This window comes from Pieris napi, chromosome 13 (assembly GCF_905475465.1).
Source record: "Pieris napi chromosome 13, ilPieNapi1.2, whole genome shotgun sequence".
Classification (NCBI taxonomy): Eukaryota; Metazoa; Arthropoda; class Insecta; order Lepidoptera; family Pieridae; genus Pieris; species Pieris napi.
The window spans coordinates 9,765,605-9,787,000 of NC_062246.1; the positions used below are offsets into that span (position 1 = coordinate 9,765,605).

At 32.9% G+C, this 21,396-nt stretch overlaps 2 protein-coding genes across 4 annotated transcripts in view; one reads left to right on the forward strand and one right to left on the reverse strand.

The window, feature by feature from the left end:
* The window catches only part of LOC125054976 (lysosome membrane protein 2), a 67,491-nt gene extending 55,282 nt beyond the window's left edge, over window positions 1–12,209 (forward strand). For both annotated transcript variants that reach the window (XM_047657117.1, XM_047657118.1), the window contains 7 exons: window positions 3,397–3,603; window positions 5,218–5,444; window positions 7,886–8,043; window positions 8,595–8,716; window positions 9,632–9,757; window positions 10,280–10,422; window positions 10,925–12,209. In XM_047657117.1, the coding sequence (XP_047513073.1) occupies window positions 3,397–3,603; window positions 5,218–5,444; window positions 7,886–8,043; window positions 8,595–8,716; window positions 9,632–9,757; window positions 10,280–10,422; window positions 10,925–11,036 (1,095 nt within the window). In that variant the 3' untranslated portion in view covers window positions 11,037–12,209. The remainder of the gene's footprint in view (window positions 1–3,396; window positions 3,604–5,217; window positions 5,445–7,885; window positions 8,044–8,594; window positions 8,717–9,631; window positions 9,758–10,279; window positions 10,423–10,924) is intronic.
* Window positions 12,210–13,679: 1,470 nt separating this feature from the next.
* On the reverse strand, window positions 13,680–19,652 carry LOC125055612. Of its 2 annotated transcripts, XM_047658070.1 has the most exons (7): window positions 19,556–19,634; window positions 18,452–19,142; window positions 18,224–18,332; window positions 17,651–17,826; window positions 16,038–16,150; window positions 15,018–15,173; window positions 13,680–14,896 (listed from the first exon to the last, which is right to left on the reverse strand). In XM_047658070.1, exons 2-7 carry the CDS (start codon window positions 19,015–19,017, stop codon window positions 14,187–14,189), a joined length of 1,830 nt encoding a protein of 609 aa, XP_047514026.1. In that variant the 5' UTR covers window positions 19,018–19,142; window positions 19,556–19,634; the 3' UTR covers window positions 13,680–14,186. The 2 variants fall into 2 exon arrangements, with proteins under 2 accessions (XP_047514026.1, XP_047514025.1); XM_047658069.1 differs by having other exon boundaries at window positions 18,452–19,652.
* Window positions 19,653–21,396: the final 1,744 nt, after the last annotated feature.

Sequence of the window (21,396 nt, forward strand, 5' to 3'; positions counted from 1 at the left end):
ACATGTATGTCATGTTTGCCTTTAAGTGCTTGTCACATTAAAAATTGTATTTTGTCGTTATGTTACCAATGTATCAGTGTGCCGAGCGTTGGCAAGCTCTTATCAATAAAATAACATAAAAATAGTTTACAGTTGCTTAGTTAATAATTATTAAGTTCGCTGTAAGTTGTGTTGCAAGAAGTGTTTCTCATGAATATTTTAAAATTCTCAGCTACTTCAAACTGACTTCAATACCTTCAAAATAAAAGAGTTAAACGCGCACACAGCTGATGTTGTCCATTTTATATTTATAAAACTGAACTACCCTCTTAATTGAAAAATTCAAGATACCGCCATATTTTATGTTTGATATTATTTATGTATTTCAAAATTTCATGTTTGTTTTTTATGTGACACTCATAGAATATCATACATACCAATGGCTACAACTTTTGAGGTCTGGGCTTCAGATATCTGTTCCGTGATCATTTCTAATAGGCAGATAGGTGATCAACCTTCTGTTCCTGACACCGTCGACTTTTTGGATCTTAGGCATGTCTCACGATGTTTTCCTTCACCGTACGAGCGAGTGTTTAATGCGCATATAGTCCATTGGTGCACGGCCGGGGATCGAACTTACGACCCCAGGAAAGAGTCGCACGTTTAAACTGCTACCACTGCTCATCACTCATGGAATGCTTAGTGTAAATACCCTATAATTATACTTAAGCACACATTATGCAATAGTTAAGTACTTATATTTTGTACAATTACCTTTGTCATGCCAATTAAGTTACATAAACGACCGTTTCGAGAAAAATACGTCTCATTTATTGTACTGTTTGTATTAAAGTAGTCATTATATTAACTGTTATTACTTTAATAATAATAATTAAAATTATTTAAGACGTCATCATTCTGCCTTCCCTAATTTTCAAATATAAATATAGAGACAAAACACTATTGGGTGTCTCTTTCTAACAACAAAACTAGATTCAAATAAAGTTGAAATAACTCGATATAGGCGAACATCGTTTAATATGCGCAGTGTAAAGTTCAAAGACACGCACCATGGTAACGGTAAATTATGTGCCTATTGGCTTATTCAATCGTTGCCATGGTAACATGGTTTTAATTAGAAAAGGAAATTAAATTAAAAATTAACAGGTGATCACATTTTGCTAATGCTTTTTATTTAACCATATACCAATTATTTGTACGATTTATATAAAATATTTGGTCTAAAGCAGTTTTTCCCACCTTAGCCTTTCTAACATTTTTATGCCCCAGACACATTATTTTTAATATTTAAAAATTAAATTGTTTACTTAAGTAAGTTAAATGATAGATTTTTGGAAGAAATTACTAGGAAATTGTTAACGAAACACAGTAAGACAGTAAGTAAACGCTGTACGTAAACTTTCAAATCATTTTGAAAAACCGAAATTGAAATTCCAAATAATTTTAATGAACATTGCACTAACCCCTTTAACAATCAATCAAACTATGGGGTGTGGGCCTCACGTTGGGAAACACTAGTCTACAGTGTGTTTTGAGTGCTCCACTTATTTCTTTACGTATTTCCCCTTGACACAAATTAAATAAGTCTACTTTTTTCGCTCTTCTGTCAACTGAAGGTTTTTTAGTTGATATTTTCACTCAGTCGTACAGTGAAGGAACATATAGTGACGCAACCGCTATCCTTTAGATCCAAAACTCGACCCCGTGTGTCAGACACAGAACGCTGATCACCTACTTACCTGAAGCTTTGAGTATAATACCGGGCTTTAAACTTTGTACCTTACCTTAAAGACCTCTAAAATTTTATACACAGTCAAATGAAATTTTAATACCGCACGCACGATAAAAACATAATCCTCTTGACATGTAATCTAATAGGCATTACTTCGATGTTAATTTTATAGCCTTCACTTTTGTCTCATTAAGTAAGGCCGACCGGATCGGTAAGAAAAACCTTATAAGGTTATAATTTCCGAGGTTGTGTGAATGATTGACAATGTTAACATACTACACACACTCACATACTCACGACACGACGTAAGGGTCATCGCAGTGCACCTGCTCGTTCCAGGATTCAGGGAGACAATTCAAATGCAAAGTATACAATAGTAGTATGGTTCTATCTTCCCTAGACAGATAGTGTTAATTCAAGCGGCGGTTGGACAGGCATCACTTGAACAGGCGTGCCCTAATAGGTTACATCTCACTTATCATTAGGTAGGATTGTGGAAAAACGTGTGTCCAGTTCTGTATTTTAAAAACAAGTGCGTGCGTACAAAGTACACATGTCAGAAGTGAAACTTCTTTGGCAAACTAATTTTTAAGTCTTGTTCATATTTTATACAAATATAAAACTTTAGATTTCCGAGACTTAGAGGAGGGAAAAAGGAAGATGTGTTATAAATTTAGTGAATTTAATTGTCATTAAAATATTAAAAGTGTCGAAAATTAATACAAATTATAATTTTTTTTTTTTAATTTATTTTAATTTACAATTCGTCATTTGAGATTTCTATAAATTATTTTGCATAAAATATAAAATACTAATATTTCATAAATTCTCTTTACGAAATTTTATTTTGAAAAAAAAATGTCTATTAGGTAATTCGCCCTTCTCACTCTCTCTCAAACGTTCTCTCCCTTTTCTTCGACAAAACGCTGCACATCTTCGTGACGTTCCGTAAAAATTTTACCCTCATGCGCCTAAAGAAGTATCACTTCAAAATATGGGATAAATTATTATTTTTCAAATGTTAAATAACGATCTAGCATAAGTGAATAGCAGTATATCTTTATTATTGAGACATCGAATGTAATTTGGGATTGTAAACAAAAAGCTGCGGAAATTCATGTGTGACCTAGAGAAAATTTAATATTTCCTGCTTACCGTGACGACATTTAAATTGCCGGTTTCTGTGGTCAATTATCGTGTCACTTACAATTTTGTGGCTTATTAAGAAATAATTTAATTAACTACGATGTATGCGAGGGTTGCGTAATATATTTATTTCCTTTTTTAGTTTATCAAGGTTGTCTTCTATAAATTTAAATATTATAGAAATTTATAATACGTATACAATATAAACCAAGCAGTGTTGGCCTAGTGGCTTCAGCGTGCGACTCTCATACCTGATTCGTAGATTCGATCCCCGGCGGTGCACCAATAGACTTTTTATTCTAGTGCGCATTTAACATGAAGGAAAACATCGTGAGGAAACCGACATGTCTTAGACTAGATAGATTTGTAGGACTTATTTTGATTTTATTTTAATGTAACATAACATTTATTACTAACGAAACACACACACACAAAATAATAATAAAAAATAACATTTCCACCTGTGTGAATATATTTTAATATACAAAAGATTCTGAAGTATTTATTTTCTCTTTCAGAGTGCGACCTCTCAATCGAAGCACGCGGCGCGTTTCCTCCGTCTCGCCATGGCGTCAATCATGGACATTCTGAAGATTAAGCCATTCGTAGAAGTATCCGTTGGTCAACTCCTTTGGGGTTATGAAGACCCGCTTCTCAAACTGGCCAAGGATGTCGTGCCCAAAGAGCAGAAGCTGCCGTATGAGGAATTTGGACTTTTCTATGGGGTGAGTGGGTTTTGTCTGAAATTAAGAGGTAGTATATTGTATACAAAGTAAATGCTTTTATGTATAAACTAGCTGCCCCGCTAACTTCGTTTCTCCTTAATGTGATTACTTAGCCTATCTTTTTAGTACATAACAACATGGAACATTTTGCTATGCTACCCCATAGACTGTTCGGTTTTCAGGAATGAAAACTTTTTTAGGTTTTGCTGTGATTTTTCTGTATACATAAACCTCAGAGTTCAAGTTATAAGTTCTTAACTTACATATAAAAATAGGGGTTGATCGCAGAGGGGTGAAAATTAAGGGTTGTATGTATTTTTGGATGCCGTATCATAAAAAAATGAAACAAAAATTTTTGTCTAAAAAATATAATTTTTTTTGGGTGGACACCCCTTATCACTTAGGGGTTTGATAGATAGATAGTAGCCGATTCTCAGACTTACTGAATATGCATAAAAAAATCATAAGAATCGGTTAAGCCGTTTCGGAGGAGTTGGGGAACGAATTGTGACACGAGAATTTTATAGATATATAAATTACTTAAAACTATTGTCACAAAATTAAAACACGCAAAAGGAATTTGTATGGACTTTTAAATATAAATAATTAAATATTGTATACATTTAACATGCTGGTGCTAAAAGGATGTAATTACTAGCCTTTGGTCACGATTCATTCAAGTTATTCACACCTAGTACCTACTTGAGTTATATTGTAACGCTTTTTGCCAATTAAAATGATATTTATTTAAAAGATCTTTTAAGTTGTCAACAGTAACTTATAAAATTACAGGAGTCGTGCTATTCACCGTGACCACATATGAACTACCGTTAAAATTTTATAAATATTTTAGAGTCGAATTGAGAAAAGCTTCAATTTTCAAATACAGTTTCTATACAAATATTTTCCGCTATCTAAAACCTGTATTTTTGTCAATTTGACATTATTCGATTAAAATTATAGTACGAGATCCGGCTGCAGGATTAGTGCGCTCATCGGTTATTTGCTAAAAACAAAATTTTTATGTATATTTATAATTAAAAGAATGTATATCTACCAAGTTGCCTATCAAAATTTGGCCGCTAGTATTTTTAATGAAATTATTTTGAATTGATTTTTGGGAAAACATATCGTTCACTTATTATTTAAATAAAATATCGTCTACATCACGGAAATTTACATAAAGATTTTAAAAAATCACGGGTGCCGTTGATCACCAGACCGCACTTCTTGGTAGCCAGTTGTAAACAGGATTTCGAATTTCGATACATTTAAACGTTCATAACGTACATTAATTAATTATATATCAAATTGAAGCTATTTTTTTTTATTTATTATCGTATATGGGTGTTTATAGGCAACTTGGTAGATATACATTCGCCTAATTATAAATATACATAAAGAATTGGTTTTTAGCAAATAACCGATGACAGCACTAATCCTGCAGCCGGATCTTAGACCATTAGGTCTAGATTCGATTGCAGGGGAAACAAACATTATTTCGGTTCGAAGGGCCAGAACGCCTGTCTATTAAAAACATATGTGGCCACATGAAGGTATAAATGCAGAAATTTAATTGTATTCTTTGATCTAATAATCAAATAAAATCTACAGAAAAATGGAACAGCCCCCGATCCGGTAACAATGTTCACTGGTGCATCTGATATCACAAAATACGGTATCATCGAGAGGTACAACCACCGTGATAGCCTTCAACATTGGGCAACAGACGAGTGTAACAGCATTGCTGGATCTGATGGGTCCATCTTCCCACCGCATATCACCAGAAACGACACACTGAAGGTGTACGATAAGGATCTGTGTCGCCTGCTACCGTTGAAGTAAGCAATGTTTATTTTTATATAATACTAGCTGCCCCCGCGAACTTCGTTTCTCCTTAATGTGATTTTACTTAGCCTACCTTTTTAGTACATACCAACATGGAACATTTTGCTATGCTAGTCGGAGTCGGTTCGATTTACCGCAATGAAAAGTTTTTTTTTTTTTACAACCTCACGTCCTTTTAACTTGAACGACATTGATTTTTTCCGGTTTTAAAGTATTACAAATAACAAATAGAGATAAATTACTGCCTATGATATATATAGTAATAGAACAATTTTCTACTACCGAAGTTAAGTGAATATATATTTGTCCTATATCGTAAATAGGTATATATATATTTTTTTGTTTTGTTTGCCATGTGTTTTTCTGTTTTGTAAAGGAAATTGGACAGTGGTGTGGCCCTTTAGGCACCAAGGTTAACAACCCGTAGCTACCCTAAGTTTGTTTATAATGTCTAATTGAAATAAAAAAATACAAATTAAATTTTCTATATAAATTCCAACGTATTCTATTCATTGAAATCGATATAACATTTGGTTTTTATGTATCATTTATTATTTGCGTTACTCGGAAAGCCCGTTAAAATTCACTTTTATCGAGACAATTCTATTGATATTATTGTGATGTCAAACGAAACGAGAACAATGGAGTATTAACTGATATATGGCGTAACGATATTTGAGACGATGATTGTGTAATGTGTGAACGTATAGGCGGATGTTACACCGAAGTGTACGACGATTCTAAAATATATATCCACAACTGAGCATTTACCACCAATATGTGGAGGCTATGCAGTATTTCCGAACCAATTTGACTTAGGGTCCTTCAAGAAATGAGCGTATTAATTAAAAAAATAACTAGGCCGGCAACGCATTTCCGAGCCTTCTGGCAATGTGAGTGTTCATGGGCAACGTATCACTTAACTTCAAGTGAGCCTCCTGTCCGTTTGCCGTATTAAAGTATATATTTTTAATATATTAAAAATATATACTTTATTAAAGTATACAGTATATTATAGTAAAGTATATAGTATATTATAGTAGTACTTGTATTAAAGTATATATTTTTAATATATTAAAAATATATACTTTAATTCTCTTAACGTACAAATACTTGTGTCAAGGAAAATAATACGATACAAAATAGTTTTTCCAATTTAAATTCTATTAAGTGTTTGAGTTAAGAGTAAGTTAAGGTAAACGAGCCTCCGGAGAGGCTATAAAAGGCTGCCCAGGAAGACCCATGTTCGTGATTGCGTTGCCGGCCTTTAAGAGAGGAACTCCAAACCAAAAATCTAAAACATTTGGCAAAGCACTTTTGGCAGCAAAAGCTATATAGTTAATCTTAACCGTTTAAAATATTAATTTCAAAATCTTTTAAACGTCGAATATTAAAAAGGGTTATTTCTCCATATATCTATTTTTACTAATAAAAACAAACGAAATATACGAAGATAAACTAAAATAATCTTAATATTTTTCATAGTTCAACCCCCACAACTTAACTTCATGACCACAGATATATTTCCTTTCAATAGATACGCTTTAGTGTAAGATACGGTCAGAAGCATTGTTACTGTATATTATGGTTCTTATTACATTCTTCATTACTGTCTTGTCTGAGACGAATAGCCATTATATTTGTGTTCATTGGTATTAATTATTCGAATCCTTATAGTAATTACGACAAGCTCGGACGTTGCTGTGGCCTGTTGTTATATCCGCATGACATTCGTAACGTGTTATAAAGCCGATTGTCCCCATCATTAGCGGATTTACCAATTTTCAAAGTATAGGCTGTGAAATTTTTGCCGCCCTTGCCTCTAGAATGGAATACCCTAGATTATTTTTAGAATCCAACAATTTCGTTGGACGTAAAATAATTTTTGGGTATGAATTTGAGCACAAAATTATACACAAACCGTCCAGTTCGCAGCCAGTAGTAGGACTGACATGTATATTGTATAGGTTGATGGGGGAAGAGGGAAGAGGGAAATACACTTTCTGCCATTTCGCTCTTTTCACTCATACAAAGTGTTAGCTGAGGGCGCAGAGGTCGATTACTGGTTGGGGTGTGGGCAAAATTTGTTGCAGAAAACATCAGAAATCTTTTTGATTTCTATGAGTAGCAAAAAAAATCGGTTCAAAAAATTACTAAGTGTTGAATTGCTACATTAATGTAGATCGCTATTCTATACATTTTTTTAATGATTTTATTTTAATAGAATACTCAGAGCTACCTACACTGATCCTACTACTGCAAGACACGTTACACTGAATTAATTACCTTGAATAAAAACAATTAAACGATTATATAAAGATAGTGGATATTGAAAATCGTATTTTTAATGAAAGAGAAAGGTTTAAGCGACTTCTTAACATATCTTATAAAACATATATATGTATATATATATATTATATTATTTACATTACAGATACTTGAAAGATGTCGAGTCAGCTGCTGGTGTCCAAGGATTCCGGTTTACGCCGCCAGAGGACGTTTTCGCTAATAACGACTACAACAAGTGTTTCTGCCCCAATGGCCCACCATGTGCGCCTAACGGACTATTCAATGTGTCTCTCTGTCAATACGGTATGTTTAATTTGTCTTAAAATATTCTAGACTTTTCGGTCTTTAAAACGTAAATATCATAGTTACCACCATTAATTTTATATGGAATTCAATAGTAAAGTGTCAAATATCTTGCAGTGAATATATGTTAACTGTTCAAAAATCATTTATTCATTTAGGTAACACAATGTACACTTATGAATGTCAATAAAGAAATAGGGCAAGAAGAACTGGCAATAAACTCTCCGCCACTCGTTTTAATAGCCAAGTTTTTTGTTTTACACAATGTTTGTAAGGAGCTGCAACAATTACAAAATGTTCCACATGACATTAATAGTTAATTAATAATAAAAAAATAAAAACAAATATTTGTTCTCTATCAGCAGTAGGCACGGTGAAATAGGAGCATGCAAATACATAGTCGAAATAACTAATTGGCACGAAGAAAGTCATTTCCACAGATCCGTTTATAGTGAATTTACTCTAACAAACGTATGCCTAAAATATAGAATCAAACTCGATGGAAATCACGTGAAAAACACGATAAATTTATATATTGGTAAATATTTCAGATTCCCCTATAATGCTCTCGTTCCCTCATTTCTACTTGGCGGATGAGAGTTTCCGTGAAGCAGTGGAAGGGATTTCCCCACCGGAAGCGGAAAAGCATAGGCTATATATCGATGTGCAGCCTGTAAGTATTTTTTTCATATTTTTTACTTAATTACCAATGCTCACTCATGCGGTTCCGAAACCTGGACCATTAGCCAGAAGAACGAGCTTGCTCTTCTTATTTTCGAGCGGAAGATTCTTCAATAATTGTTGGCCCTGTTTGCGACGACGGTGTTTAGCGTATTCGCCTGGAGAAATTATAACATATAACGTCAACATTGTCATAAAATGCAATAGGCTCAAGTGGGTGGGACATGTGCACCGAATGGTGGGCGACAGACCCCCAAGGACCTTACTGAGCCCTGGTGGCGAGAGAAAATACGGCAGACCGAGTCTGTGTTGGTGGGATAGTTGTTCGAAGTTGGACGCAAGAAGCGGGAAATCATAATTGCGGGAGGCAAGTCCCACAAGGGGACGAAAAGTTATTGATGTCAGGATGATGTTATTTATCCTCAAACAGAGACGAAAGAGTACTTTCAAACACAGCCGTAAGACTAATTTAGATTTTAATAATGATTGATAAAAATTGGCAACACTTAAGCATTCTTATATTTTTATCTGGGGCCTGAGACAAAACCACTTTTCGACAGGCGTGACCCAATAACGCCATACGAATTCGTATGATAATGGTCACGCGACAAAGCATGAGCTATTGTCACATATAAATTCGTTGATTTTGTCTTAAGCCCCTGATCAAAATATACGTATGCCTAAGTATTGCCAATTTTTATCAATCTTTATTTAAATGTGAATTATTAGTCTAACGGCAATGTTTTTAAAGTACTCTTTCGTCTCTGAATGAGGATAAATAACATAGTAGTCATAAGTTGTTAAAAACAAAAGATTTAAAATCATTGCATTTCAATACTTAAGTGGTTAAGTTTCTATTTAATTTACTGAAAAACATAAAAATTATTTTTACTATGTTCTTTTTCAGGAAATGGGTACCGCAATGCAGGCTCGTGCGCGTGTCCAGATAAACTTGGCTGTATCACAAGTGGTTGATATAAAGCAGGTCGCCAACTTCCCGGACATCGTTTTTCCTATACTGTGGTTTGAGGAGGTAAGAATACGATTTCTTTTTATAATATCTATATTTATTTTTGACATGTGCGGAGGTGTCATAGAGCATAAATGTGCCCAGAGACAAGTGCATTCTATATTCCATAACTTGACTTTCGCTCCTTTCCAAAGTTTCAATAAAATGTATCAAACCATTTCAGGTTTCCCAAAAAGCTAAACAGTACTAGACGAATACAGTAATGCTTAGAAGTGTGTAACTTTGCGTACATATCTAAACAAACTGTACATACCTAATTGACACAAAATAAAGAGATGTTGCCATATTAATACTATTCGTATATTGTTAATATTAAGTATAAAGATAAGTTGATATCATAAAGCGTTAAAAATCCAGTTCAGAAATTGACGTCCAATCGCTGTTTTGCGCGCGAGTGTATATTATTTGCTAAGTGTATTTGTAGTATATATTTCCTCTAAGACATTTTTATAACTAATAATTATAATATTATGATAAAGGAGTTTACGTTATTACCAAAGACAATGTTTAACTTTTTTTATACAGGGAATAGATGAGTTGCCAGACCAAGTGTCATCGCTCCTACGTTTAGCCACTAAGGTCCCGCCCATTGCCCGTCTTGTCCTTTCTTGGGGTTTGTCCGCACTGGGAGCACTGCTGATTCTGCTAGCTGTCACTTGTCTTATACGGTGAGTAAAAATTCTAAGAAATTAATGTTCTCATATATGAAAATAATAAAATACATTTTTGTTATATTTCTATTACAAGCCACATATATGCAAACACTAACTTAAATCCTAAAAATAGACTATGTTATTATTGTTTTGTTTTCCGGAATTTGCATTTCGAAATAGTCATTGAGTTCTTAGGTGCTTACCTTAGTAATAGAGTTTGTCGATATGGTACCAATAAATTATTTAAAAATTTTCTCATTATCTATAAAAACTATTAAAATTAATTACTACTAACGACATTGAATCGACATTTACATCTGTTTCAAATGTATGCCTACATGTTATGTCATAGAGATCACGTTAAACACAGACTAAATTTTTATGTAGGAAAAAAAATTACGTAGTTTCTGTCTGTATTCACATCATCTAAAGTAAGCAAGATTCAGACCCACGCGACGCTATACGTGTGTGTAATAGTTTATGTTTACTTACCTTACTTACATTATAAACATTTCAGATCATCACATCGCCAAAGCACGCTAAGGCTAGAAGGGCACGCGGTAGCAAAACCACCTCCCGCCAAAACGCCAAGTAAAGAACAAAATGGATACGAACTCAATAGGAGATAATAGACAACCGGTAGGATAGATACGCCATCTTGTCGCCGAGGGAGGAACTGTCAATTGTCAAATTAAACAACCAGGATAGATTCATGTTAATTTGTTTATAGTATGTTTTCGGCCATTTTATTTGTCAGCATAGCAGGTATTGAAATAAGTCATCTTAAAAATTGTCTCTCTCGGTGCTGTGGTGAATTAATTTTAAAACTGTCTTGATTTGGTATTGCCAGGTGCAAAAACATCGCTGAGATTAGATATTGCTTATAAATTTCAAGATAGTTTCAAAATATGTAGGTTTATCGCAATAGCCACAAATAATTATAATAATCGTTAATTTTAAACGTATTCTCATATACTTTTATAATATCGAATCCCTATAGAACATGTAATGAAGGCATATTTTACTTTTTAATTATTCTTAGGTTCTATTACTTTAGGACGATATGTGATAATTATCATCCATTGGTGTTATTCGAACAAATTATAGTTATTTTTATAAATTTCAACTCATAGGTGTAAATAATTTCTGGGGCGTGGGTTGCCATTTTACGATTTTAACCATGATTAAAGGAAATTTAATAAATAATAATTACCGTTAGTTGCTAGTCTTCGGATTCGTCCTTATAGGTATATTATTTTACCATTTTACTTTTTTAGTGTCTGTCGGTATGGTATTAAGTATATTTAGTTTTAATAATTATATATGACATCACAATTATATGTGCTTTGATTGAATTTTTGACCGAATTGCCGATATCTATTTTTATTTTCTTTCATTTTCTAAACTATTTCAATATAAAAATTTTAAACGCACAACGTTGAGACGTTGGTGGACATATTTTATTATTCAAACAATTTAGTGTCTATTCTTGAACGCGCTCCAACTCTAGTATTAAGTTGTTTAATGATTTGAAAACTTTACAAATTATTACTCTAATGTGAATTTTAAGTAAATGTATGTTGAATGGAAGCATTGTGAAAAATATAATTACAACGAACACAAACAACTACACGCTAAAGACTGATTGTTCCGTCCATGTTCTCAAAGTTTCACCAATGTTGCCATTCAATTTTACCAACGATTTTGCTCAAATTTCGGGACTTAATTAGTTATTTCTCTGTATATGTGAACGTTTAAAATTGTGAGTTGTGTAAATAAATAAAGGTGTAAGATTTATAAAACATTATTTTATTTTAATTTTGCTACAACCGTAGAAATAAACTAATCGAAAAATAATGAATATATTTACAGGCAAGTGAAGATTATACCATGTTATTATTATTATAGTATGTTAAATGTCAAAACATATGTCAAATTGACAATTATATATAAAAATACTTCATTAAAGCATAATTACAAGTAATGTAATAAGTACCTACATATACAATTCATGCCTAAAATTAATAAACAACATCACACAGACATAAAAAATAAAAGAAACATTAATTAATTAGGTTCTTATTAACAGATAGCAAAGAATATTTCATGAATATCTCATGATCCGCATCCTCAAGCAGAGTGGAGCCAAAAGGTACTGGTAGAGCAGTGGCACTAGACGATACACGTGGTAGACGACCACCAACGGAGAAAAGCAGACAGAAATCATGGGAAACTGCTAAAGAAGGCTTACGTCGGAAGATACGCTGAACTAAACATTTTATTTTTAAGCGTATAAACCTGCGAAAACCGATGCGAAAACCGCTGTGTGAGTTCGAAAAGTGAGTTACAGAATCGCAGGGCTGTAGTCTGCGGAACGCTGGCTCTCAGTCTATTAGGATTCATAGCCGAGACTTAGCGCGAACTAAGACTACGTATGTCAAAATTACAGAATCGAAGGGCAGTACGGTATAGTACCAGACCCCATATAAATGTTAGGTATGTATTTAGTTTCAGTTTCCGTAGGTGAAGTGGGGATTCTCTATTCCCCACTTAAATTTACCTACAAAAAATCTTATATATTCAAGAAATATGTTACGAAATAACTACCATTATTTTGAATGTACATGAGTTATGCTAAAAATAATTTATTTAAAATATACATATGAGAGGAGCTAGTGGACATTTGTTAGCTCGAAAGCAGACAAGCTTTATTTACGTAAAATCTAAACTCTCTTATCGCAAGCAATTACGCTTACTTAATTTAAGGAATGATGGAATATTATTAACGACGACAGACAATCAATTTCTTAAGTATTATCTTGACATCGGTGTCGTCTGTTTCTAATTGTAAAAACTTAAGAAAGTATGCCTGCCTGACGCCTCACAGTGGGCAAATTGATTGTTAAGAGAACTTCTCGAAAATTTTATCATGATCGTAGAACAATGTCGGATTTGGAAACATCCAAAATCCAGTTTTTATCATATTTGGATACTACATTGAGTAAATATTAAGGCTATATAAAAAAAACCATGTGATTTAAATTTCAAATTAATCAGTGGGCAAAGTGATGGATTTGATAGAAACATGAGATTTTTCTAGAAAACTGTGTAATTTAATGTTATTATTTTTATTTTGTTTCAAAACAAACCCTTTTATTTGCTTGTATACCAATTTTCATAATAACAGAATATGAATTAAACTAGCTATGACAAAAACTAACTTGATTATATTATTTTGAAATGGCTGCCCTGTAAAGTTTACTATTTTTCAGATCCGTCACTATTCTACTACTATGACGATTTATTAAAATTATTTAGAATTTGAATTTCAGTTTTTCTTTGTTTTGAAAATTTACTTACTGTGTTTCGTTAACAATTGCCTAGTATTTTACTCACAAAACCTATCTATTGAAAATTATCTTAAATTCTTATGACCCCCCCAAATGTAACATACATAATTTTTAATATCTAAAATTGAATTGCTTACTTAAGAGACTTAAAGGATAGGTTTTAGGAAGAAATTACTTAGAAATTTAACGAAACACAGTAAATAGATTTTAAAACATGAAAAACTGAAAATACAAATATGTATGTAATTATTAAAAAAAATATTAAATTTTAGCCCTCTTTAACTATAAAATTGCCCCCTTTGGGCTTCTACTTTTTGAACACACTTTAGCAAGTATTGAACTTGCGTGAAATATTACATTCAATTTATATATAAATTAATAGTAACCAAGGTATCATCTTTTGTGCATGTTAATAAGGCCATTCGGGGACTAATCATTCAATTTAGTGTTTTCCATAGAATGTTTTCTTTTTCTCGTATTTAAACTTTCTACTTTACCTATAAGTTTTGTGTTCAATGTTTGTTGACACACTTGCGGTTTTTCTATTAAATTTTGCGTTACTTTAGATTTTTTCGTATACTGTTTGATTGTTTCACATTTTATCACACTTAAATCTGTCTTCATTTTTGGTCTAACGATCTTATAAGTTCGTGGATTACATACTTTTACCATGTTTAGGCTAAGTGAATCATTTAGATTAATCATTACTGGCTGAGATTTTTGTACCGTTTGTATTTGCTCGGTAACAAAACTAGTTGACGGAACTGGCTTATCAACGATCAATGTTTCCTTACTTATTTCTATGTTTGATTCAATTTCTGAATCGTTTAGCATATCTTCATATATTACAGTATCTTTTTTCTTTTTGCGTTCATTTGCTTCACGTTGTTTAGACATTTTAACAGGTTCTATTTTTATGTCACCTTCATCTTTGACGAGCATGAAGGAGTCGAATTTCTGTGTTCCATGACAAACTTTGTTAGCTAATATTTGTGCGATTTCATTAGATTTATATTCACTTAAAAGCATAGTAACAGTGTTGCCCGAATCGTTTGGAATGTTCGGCTCGGCGCCATATTTGCACAATGTTGCTATCGTATTTAAATAATTTGATGATAACTTGCTGGTGTTGCCAACAACTGCAAATAATAAATACATACATCAAAACGTAGGTTTGTAAAAATAACTTATTTCACTTAAGTAAATTGGCAATAATTATAATAATTAAAATAATATTTTTTTTTACTTAAAAAAACTTACGCTCAGCATGTGAATAAGCAGCAGACGTTGCAATAAATAGGGCAGTGTTGCCACTTGATGGTGATTTTATGTTAACTGTTTGAGGCGCAGCTTGTAGCAACTCATTCACTATAGAGTCAAAGCCTTTTCCACTCGCTATCATTAGTGGCGTCATACCTACAGAATAGCAAAAAAAAGAATGTAACAACAAAGTATATCGGTGGTCCTGGATTTGATTCCAAACGAAACAAATTGATTGGAACAGTTATGCACATATTAATTATTAAGTACTGATACATAAATGTTTCCATGGTATGTTTTTTTTATTATTATTATTTATTTTACAGAATAATATAATCTAAATCATTATAGGCTATGTTACTTTAGAAAACCACTGTGGTTTGTATGAATGTGACAATAGCCGTCTTGTTAGGAGCGCGACAAATGTATATAAAAGTAGTTCTTCAACTGGCTTTTTACGTTGCTTAAAGTTAGGCTATCTAATACCTGACCGGATAGTCCATTCATTAGCCGAGGTAACAAATACCTAATCGTTCTCAATAGACGTTTGCTTTCGAAGTACAGAGCGTAACTTGCGTTACAGCTCGGGTTTGTACGTTATACTCAACTGGTTTTTATGTCATCTCGAAAAAAGTGCTAGACTAGAAGATTGAACTGAGATAAACATTTATTTACTTTTTCTGTTATGGGCATTATTTTACAGGGTTTAAAAATGAATTCTTCATTTTTACATGACTCTAGTACAGATTTCGAGACAACTTAACCATATAGGTTGTGTAAGTTTTACGGTAGCTAGTTACGGTTAGGCGCGTTGTAAAGTTGTAAAGTTTGGTTTTAAATGGAATACGGTTTTCTATATTTGTGACTTCTATGAACGAATAACATTTTCTTACACGATGCAGGAAAACATGATGACGTATCAAGCACAGAAGGCGGATTACATAATTGTCTATAAATTAGAAAAGACCAAAGAAACTGATGCCATCACAGGCAAGAGCAATATAGGGCTTTATTACATACCTTGGTCATCAAACATAGTGCAAAAGTCATTAATCAAATACGTTGATATTTCTTCATCGCTTTGAAACTCCAATTCTGGAGTCCACAAGCCCTCCTTTTCAGATAAAATTTTCCTGTAACAAAAGAATTTAAATCGCCTTATAAATTGTTTAATTAATTTTCAAAGATTTCTTAGGGTTGGCATGATTAAAACAAGTTGTTTTAAAACACAGATTTAAACAATAGTAAAAAGAACAAGCTTTAAAACTACTTTTCATTGCGAATGAATGGACATAAAATGAAAATAAATTAATATTTAGGAGTCTTAAGTCGCGTGTATACGATTACTGTTATATTTGTGAACTTTTATTAGTGTTGTAATTTGTAAAGCATTATTTTTGTAATGTATATAGAATAAATAATAGGTTAAGACTCTCAGAGAACCATAGAGAGCAATGCTCAGGACCGTATTCGTAAAGTAAACGATATATTCACTAAGATCGGGGTAACCCAAACTCAAAATAACTTTTTTCATACAGGTAAACAAGTACACTTATGAACGTCAGAAAATAAGTTAAATTAATCGTAAATTTACATTGACTTGCGAACGTCAAGGGCGAAGCAAGAAGAACAGGCAAGAAACTTTTCGGTCTTTTTAATCGCTAAGTTTTGAGTCTATAGAAAATAGTTCAATGGCAGTGGTTGTTCCCCTCATTTTAATATTAATATTGGTATTTCCGCTATTCATAGAATACAATTCATAATTTATAGGCAATTTCCTGCCGCTATAGGCCCGCTAGGAAAATCCCTAATCCCTGTCGAAAGCTGTCGAAAGAATGTAATTCAATTGAATAGTTGATAATTAAATATAACTAATGGTGTTTCCCCTATACATAGTTCATAGTTACCCGCCGATATAGCCCCGCTAGGAAAGTCTCTATGTAGACAATTTTAAAATCATAAGTAGGAACATACAGGGTGAATGTTAATAATATGTAACATAAAATATAAAAAAAAAACATATTTCCAACCCTTGCTTTTCTAGAAGTAAAAAATAAATAAATAATACTATATAATACTAAGAAAAATAATCGATTGTAGATCAGCATTTATAATTCACGAGAATTATAAAACAATAGCTTATCTTATACCATGAAATAACGTATGCAGACCAACAAAAAAACTATTGATTTACTAGACATCGAATTACGAGCATTTATTTAGTAACAACTAATCAGGTAAGTGCGGCAACGTCGCATAATTCATTATTATTATCAGGCAATATTTGGAAATATTGCAAAACAAAAACAGGCGAATTATATTTAAAGCTAATCTCTATATATATAAAATTCTCGTGTCAAAATGTTCGTTCCCATACTCCTTCGAAACGGCTGGACTGATTCTTATTAATTTTTTTGAGCATATTCAGTAAGTTTGAGAAACTATATTTCCACCCCAAAAAAAAAATTTTTTTTGCTTTTATTTTTATGATCCATGATACAAAAATACATACAACGCTTAATTTTCACCCCTCTCCGATCAATCCCTATTTTTTATTATTGTAGATAGTTATTTTTATTGAATTAAAAAAATTTTTCCTAGAAATAATATAAGGTAAAAACAGTTTATCATACCTTGGATGGTCACGACAATGCTGCAATATTGTTTGAACACACTCTAAGCTTGTTTCAGCAGCTATGTGCAGTAAAGACTGGCATTCAGCGTCAATCTGGGTTATCTTAGCTCCAAACGAAAGTAATATATTCATGCACTGAGGAGAGTTTGTATGCACCGATAATTGTAGGGCTGACTGTAAAAATACTGACATTTTTACTGACTTCCTAAAGGAGCACATAGTATTGTCTTTGATTAACATAACTCATAACATTAAAAGAAAAATGCTTTATGTCAAATAGTTGTAAATTTATAATAATACATAACTTTAATCCGGTAAAAAGCATTTTTCTTTTTTCCTAAAGGAGGTTTAACTGACTTACTAAATAATGGACTAATATGGATGGGCAAGGTGTTAAACGTTTTTATTTGCAATGAATTGGTCCCATAGAAAGGGTTTTATAGTTTTCAAGATATTAACCAAAATATTATGAAAATCCAAACAAAATATAAGCTACCACATAATTAATCGCTTCGAAATGATTTTACTTATTTATGATGAATTTAAAGTTTAGATGATATAGTGCACTAACCAAATCTTTTTCTCCAAGTATGTCCACAGACTCCTGCCGTGTTTTCAACAAAATGCAATGTCTATATAATAAATCTGGTTCATTCTCTAGCACAGCTATATGTAGAGGTCTGAAATTAAATACGTTAATTTAAACATATTGGCTAAATAGTTGGGAGCTTATATAACAAATAAAAGTAGAGTTGTTGTCATCATAAAAGCTCATGCATTTATGAAAAAAAATACTTACAAATTGTCATCTTCGTCAACCTCCAAACAGTATTTCCAATGTAAATATGCCTGATGTAATAGTAACCGCTTTTGTTCTTCTCTTGTTAAATCTTTTAAATTTTCGGGTGTTGCTATATGAAACAAGTCAGGCGGTTTTGTTTTTAATGTTACACTACTACCATCAACTAATTTTAATACAAATGATGAAGATGTACATTTCTCTATGCAATCAAAGTATGGCTTCACATTTAACACTGAGTTAGGAACTTGCCAACTTTTTAATGAGATATTATCAAAAGATATATCAGACATATTACTGTCTTCGTTCAAAAAATCCTTTGTGTCAATAAGACTTATGTTTTGTACTGTTTCTAATGGTTTACTTTTTGGAGGTGGTTTCTCAACAGTCTCAGGTGGTATAAGACTATCAAGAACTGCATAAGCCTTGCACCTTTGCAGTCGTCTTCTTGGTAATTGTTTCACCTTTACTATACATGATTCATCCGTTTGACTGAATCTATCAATAGTTTTGTTTCCATCACATTTATCAACTTTGTTCATAGGTTCCTTTTTTAAAAGTGCCATTATAGCTTCAACTTTTGCAGCTACATTAAAAACGCTGCTAATTGCATTTAAAATGAGGTCATAGTTTTGTTGACCAAGAAGTTCAGTTATACTATCAGAAGATAGTTCGACTGTCGTGGTGCCTTCTGTAAATTTCGCAGTCGTACGATTAGTGTTACTTACCATGTTTAACTTGTTAATTATTATTAAGTTAGGAAATTTCTGATAAATAGGGTCACTTTCCTTTGCCTTAAATAACGTATCTTCCCGCTCAGTATCTTTAGTAAGTAAAAATTTTAAGGTCATATTATTAGGAATTCTATTTAATTTACTCTTCATTATCCTAATTGTTTTCATTTCTGATTTAAATTCTTGAGACATTTTGATATTTTATATTAAATGATGATTGATAGATTGAACCTTTTTCTAGCTTTCATTTAAGAAAATGCATTATTAAATAAACTATATGGTTGGTTTTTCACTTCAAGCTTTAGCACTTTTAGTCTTTCATTCCTATTCATTTAGAATCTAAGCAAATTACAAATACAAACTAACTCACAGGTTTACATTTAAAGTAACTTGACAATGTTTTTACAAAAAATATAATATAACCATTAACCACGGGTTTTTCCCCTAGCTAGTAGCTACAAATTACAATATTAAAGCCCATCCACACGCTTGACAAACAATGGCATACAGCCAACAGCAAACAGCAAACACGGACGTGTGGATGGGTGTTTGTCGTTGTTTGCCTGTTTGTGTTCGTGTTGGGCATTGTTCGGCATCGGTGTCGGTTTATCTTGCCAGATCAAAGGATGTTTGGCAAACAGTTTGCTACGTATCCACACGTTTGGCAGCGATCAGTATGCGCGCGAGCTTGCGGGTGGCGGACGTATTTACTTGCTACAATTTCGTTGGCGCGCAAAGCGTAAAAAATGTCTGATTGGAGCACCTACGATTCTGACATTTTTAAGTAACTTTGAAGTAAAATTAAAAAAAACACGGCAAAGTAAAGCTCAAATAATAGGTTTAAAGCCTTGTACGCTTTCTATGTATTTTAATCATCCACCATCGTCTTTGCTTTCTTCTTTTTTTCCTTTTTTCTTTCTCTTGCTTTAATTTATAATAAAAATATGTCAACCCGAAAGTAATAGCTGCAACAAGCTCGTCGTCCGCCATGTTTGCCGATTCGGAATGTTATGAACGTTCGCCAAGCATGTGGATGGCTGTTTGTGTTGGGTGATTGTGGTTGGTGTTTGGGACTTCGTTTGCTGTTTGCGGTGTTTGTGACAAACAGCCAGCGTGTGGATGCCCCATTACGATTTACGACGGCAAGATTTTTTTTTTTGGAGTTTATGGCCTGGTATCTAAGCCTTTAGGCCAATAACGGCAACAGATGAACAGAGCAGTGATGCCAACTCCTACAGGATGATCCCCCTGAAACTAACTTAAAATACCCCTATATAATATCGTTTAAAAATCCCTTGATATTGTAGTACACTCAACTTGAGAAGTAATTTCAAGTATGTATTAAAAACACATTCAAGTAGTATACAATTTTGATCTTGAGATATATAGCTTTTTGATATTTTAGTTATAGCCACGCTTGGAGTTTATGTACCTCCTAAAAACTCCACAAGATATCTTGATTTACCATAAATTTGGGGGGAAACCCCCAAGTTGGCATCACTGCAACAGAGTGCAGATGAAGCTCATTCGCCCAAAATGTCCACAGACTGCTTAGTTATATTATATTACACATGCATAGTACTATAGATGTACGCAGTAACGATAACCAGCCCTAAATAAAGTTACCTTCACTAAATACTTAGGAATTTGAGTTGATGAACACGTATCATGGTATTCTCATCCTTAGACAACTACAGTTAGAATAAGGAAATTCATTTTCTTTTTTAATACCTTCGACGTGTTACTTCAAATGAACTGTTAAACCAAATTTATACTGCACTTGTTCCCTTTTTTTTCGTATGTGATACCAGTCTGGGGGTGGTGCTAAACGAAAACCATTTTTTTTGAAAAATACAAGAGACAACGTAGTTTGCTTTAAGTAATAAGTTTTTAGCCACACAAATTTTCAACAGAAGAACTATATTCCATTAAAGGTGGCCATTGACGGTCAATCCATATGGCTTTCGCGCCACTGGCTCGATACTCGACGTCGTGCCGAGCCAAATTGATGCCATTCACGAACGCGCCAGCGAGCCGTTCCATTTGATCATTTTGAGTGTAGGCGTCGATAGCACCGGACGTGTTCATAATGAACTTCAAATCAGAAGATGAGTTTTATTTATCGGCCATAGCGATTTGTATAGTTTTAAAAAAAAGGAAGCCAAAAATAAAGTGGTGTAAGTGTAGGTGTAGTAGTGGATTGGTTGCTAA

Excerpts from the sequence above, each read along its gene's own strand:
- LOC125055612 (XM_047658069.1), bottom strand. The coding sequence starts at position 19,377 with ATGTCTCAAGAATTTAAATCAGAAATGAAAACAATTAGGATAATGAAG. Across the intron at positions 15,174-16,037 it reads CACTATGTTTGATGACCAAG|GTATGACGCCACTAATGATA; the intron begins GTATGTAATAAA and ends GCTATTCTGTAG. Across the intron at positions 14,897-15,017 it reads TGCTTATTCACATGCTGAGC|TTGTTGGCAACACCAGCAAG; the intron begins GTAAGTTTTTTT and ends TATTATTTGCAG.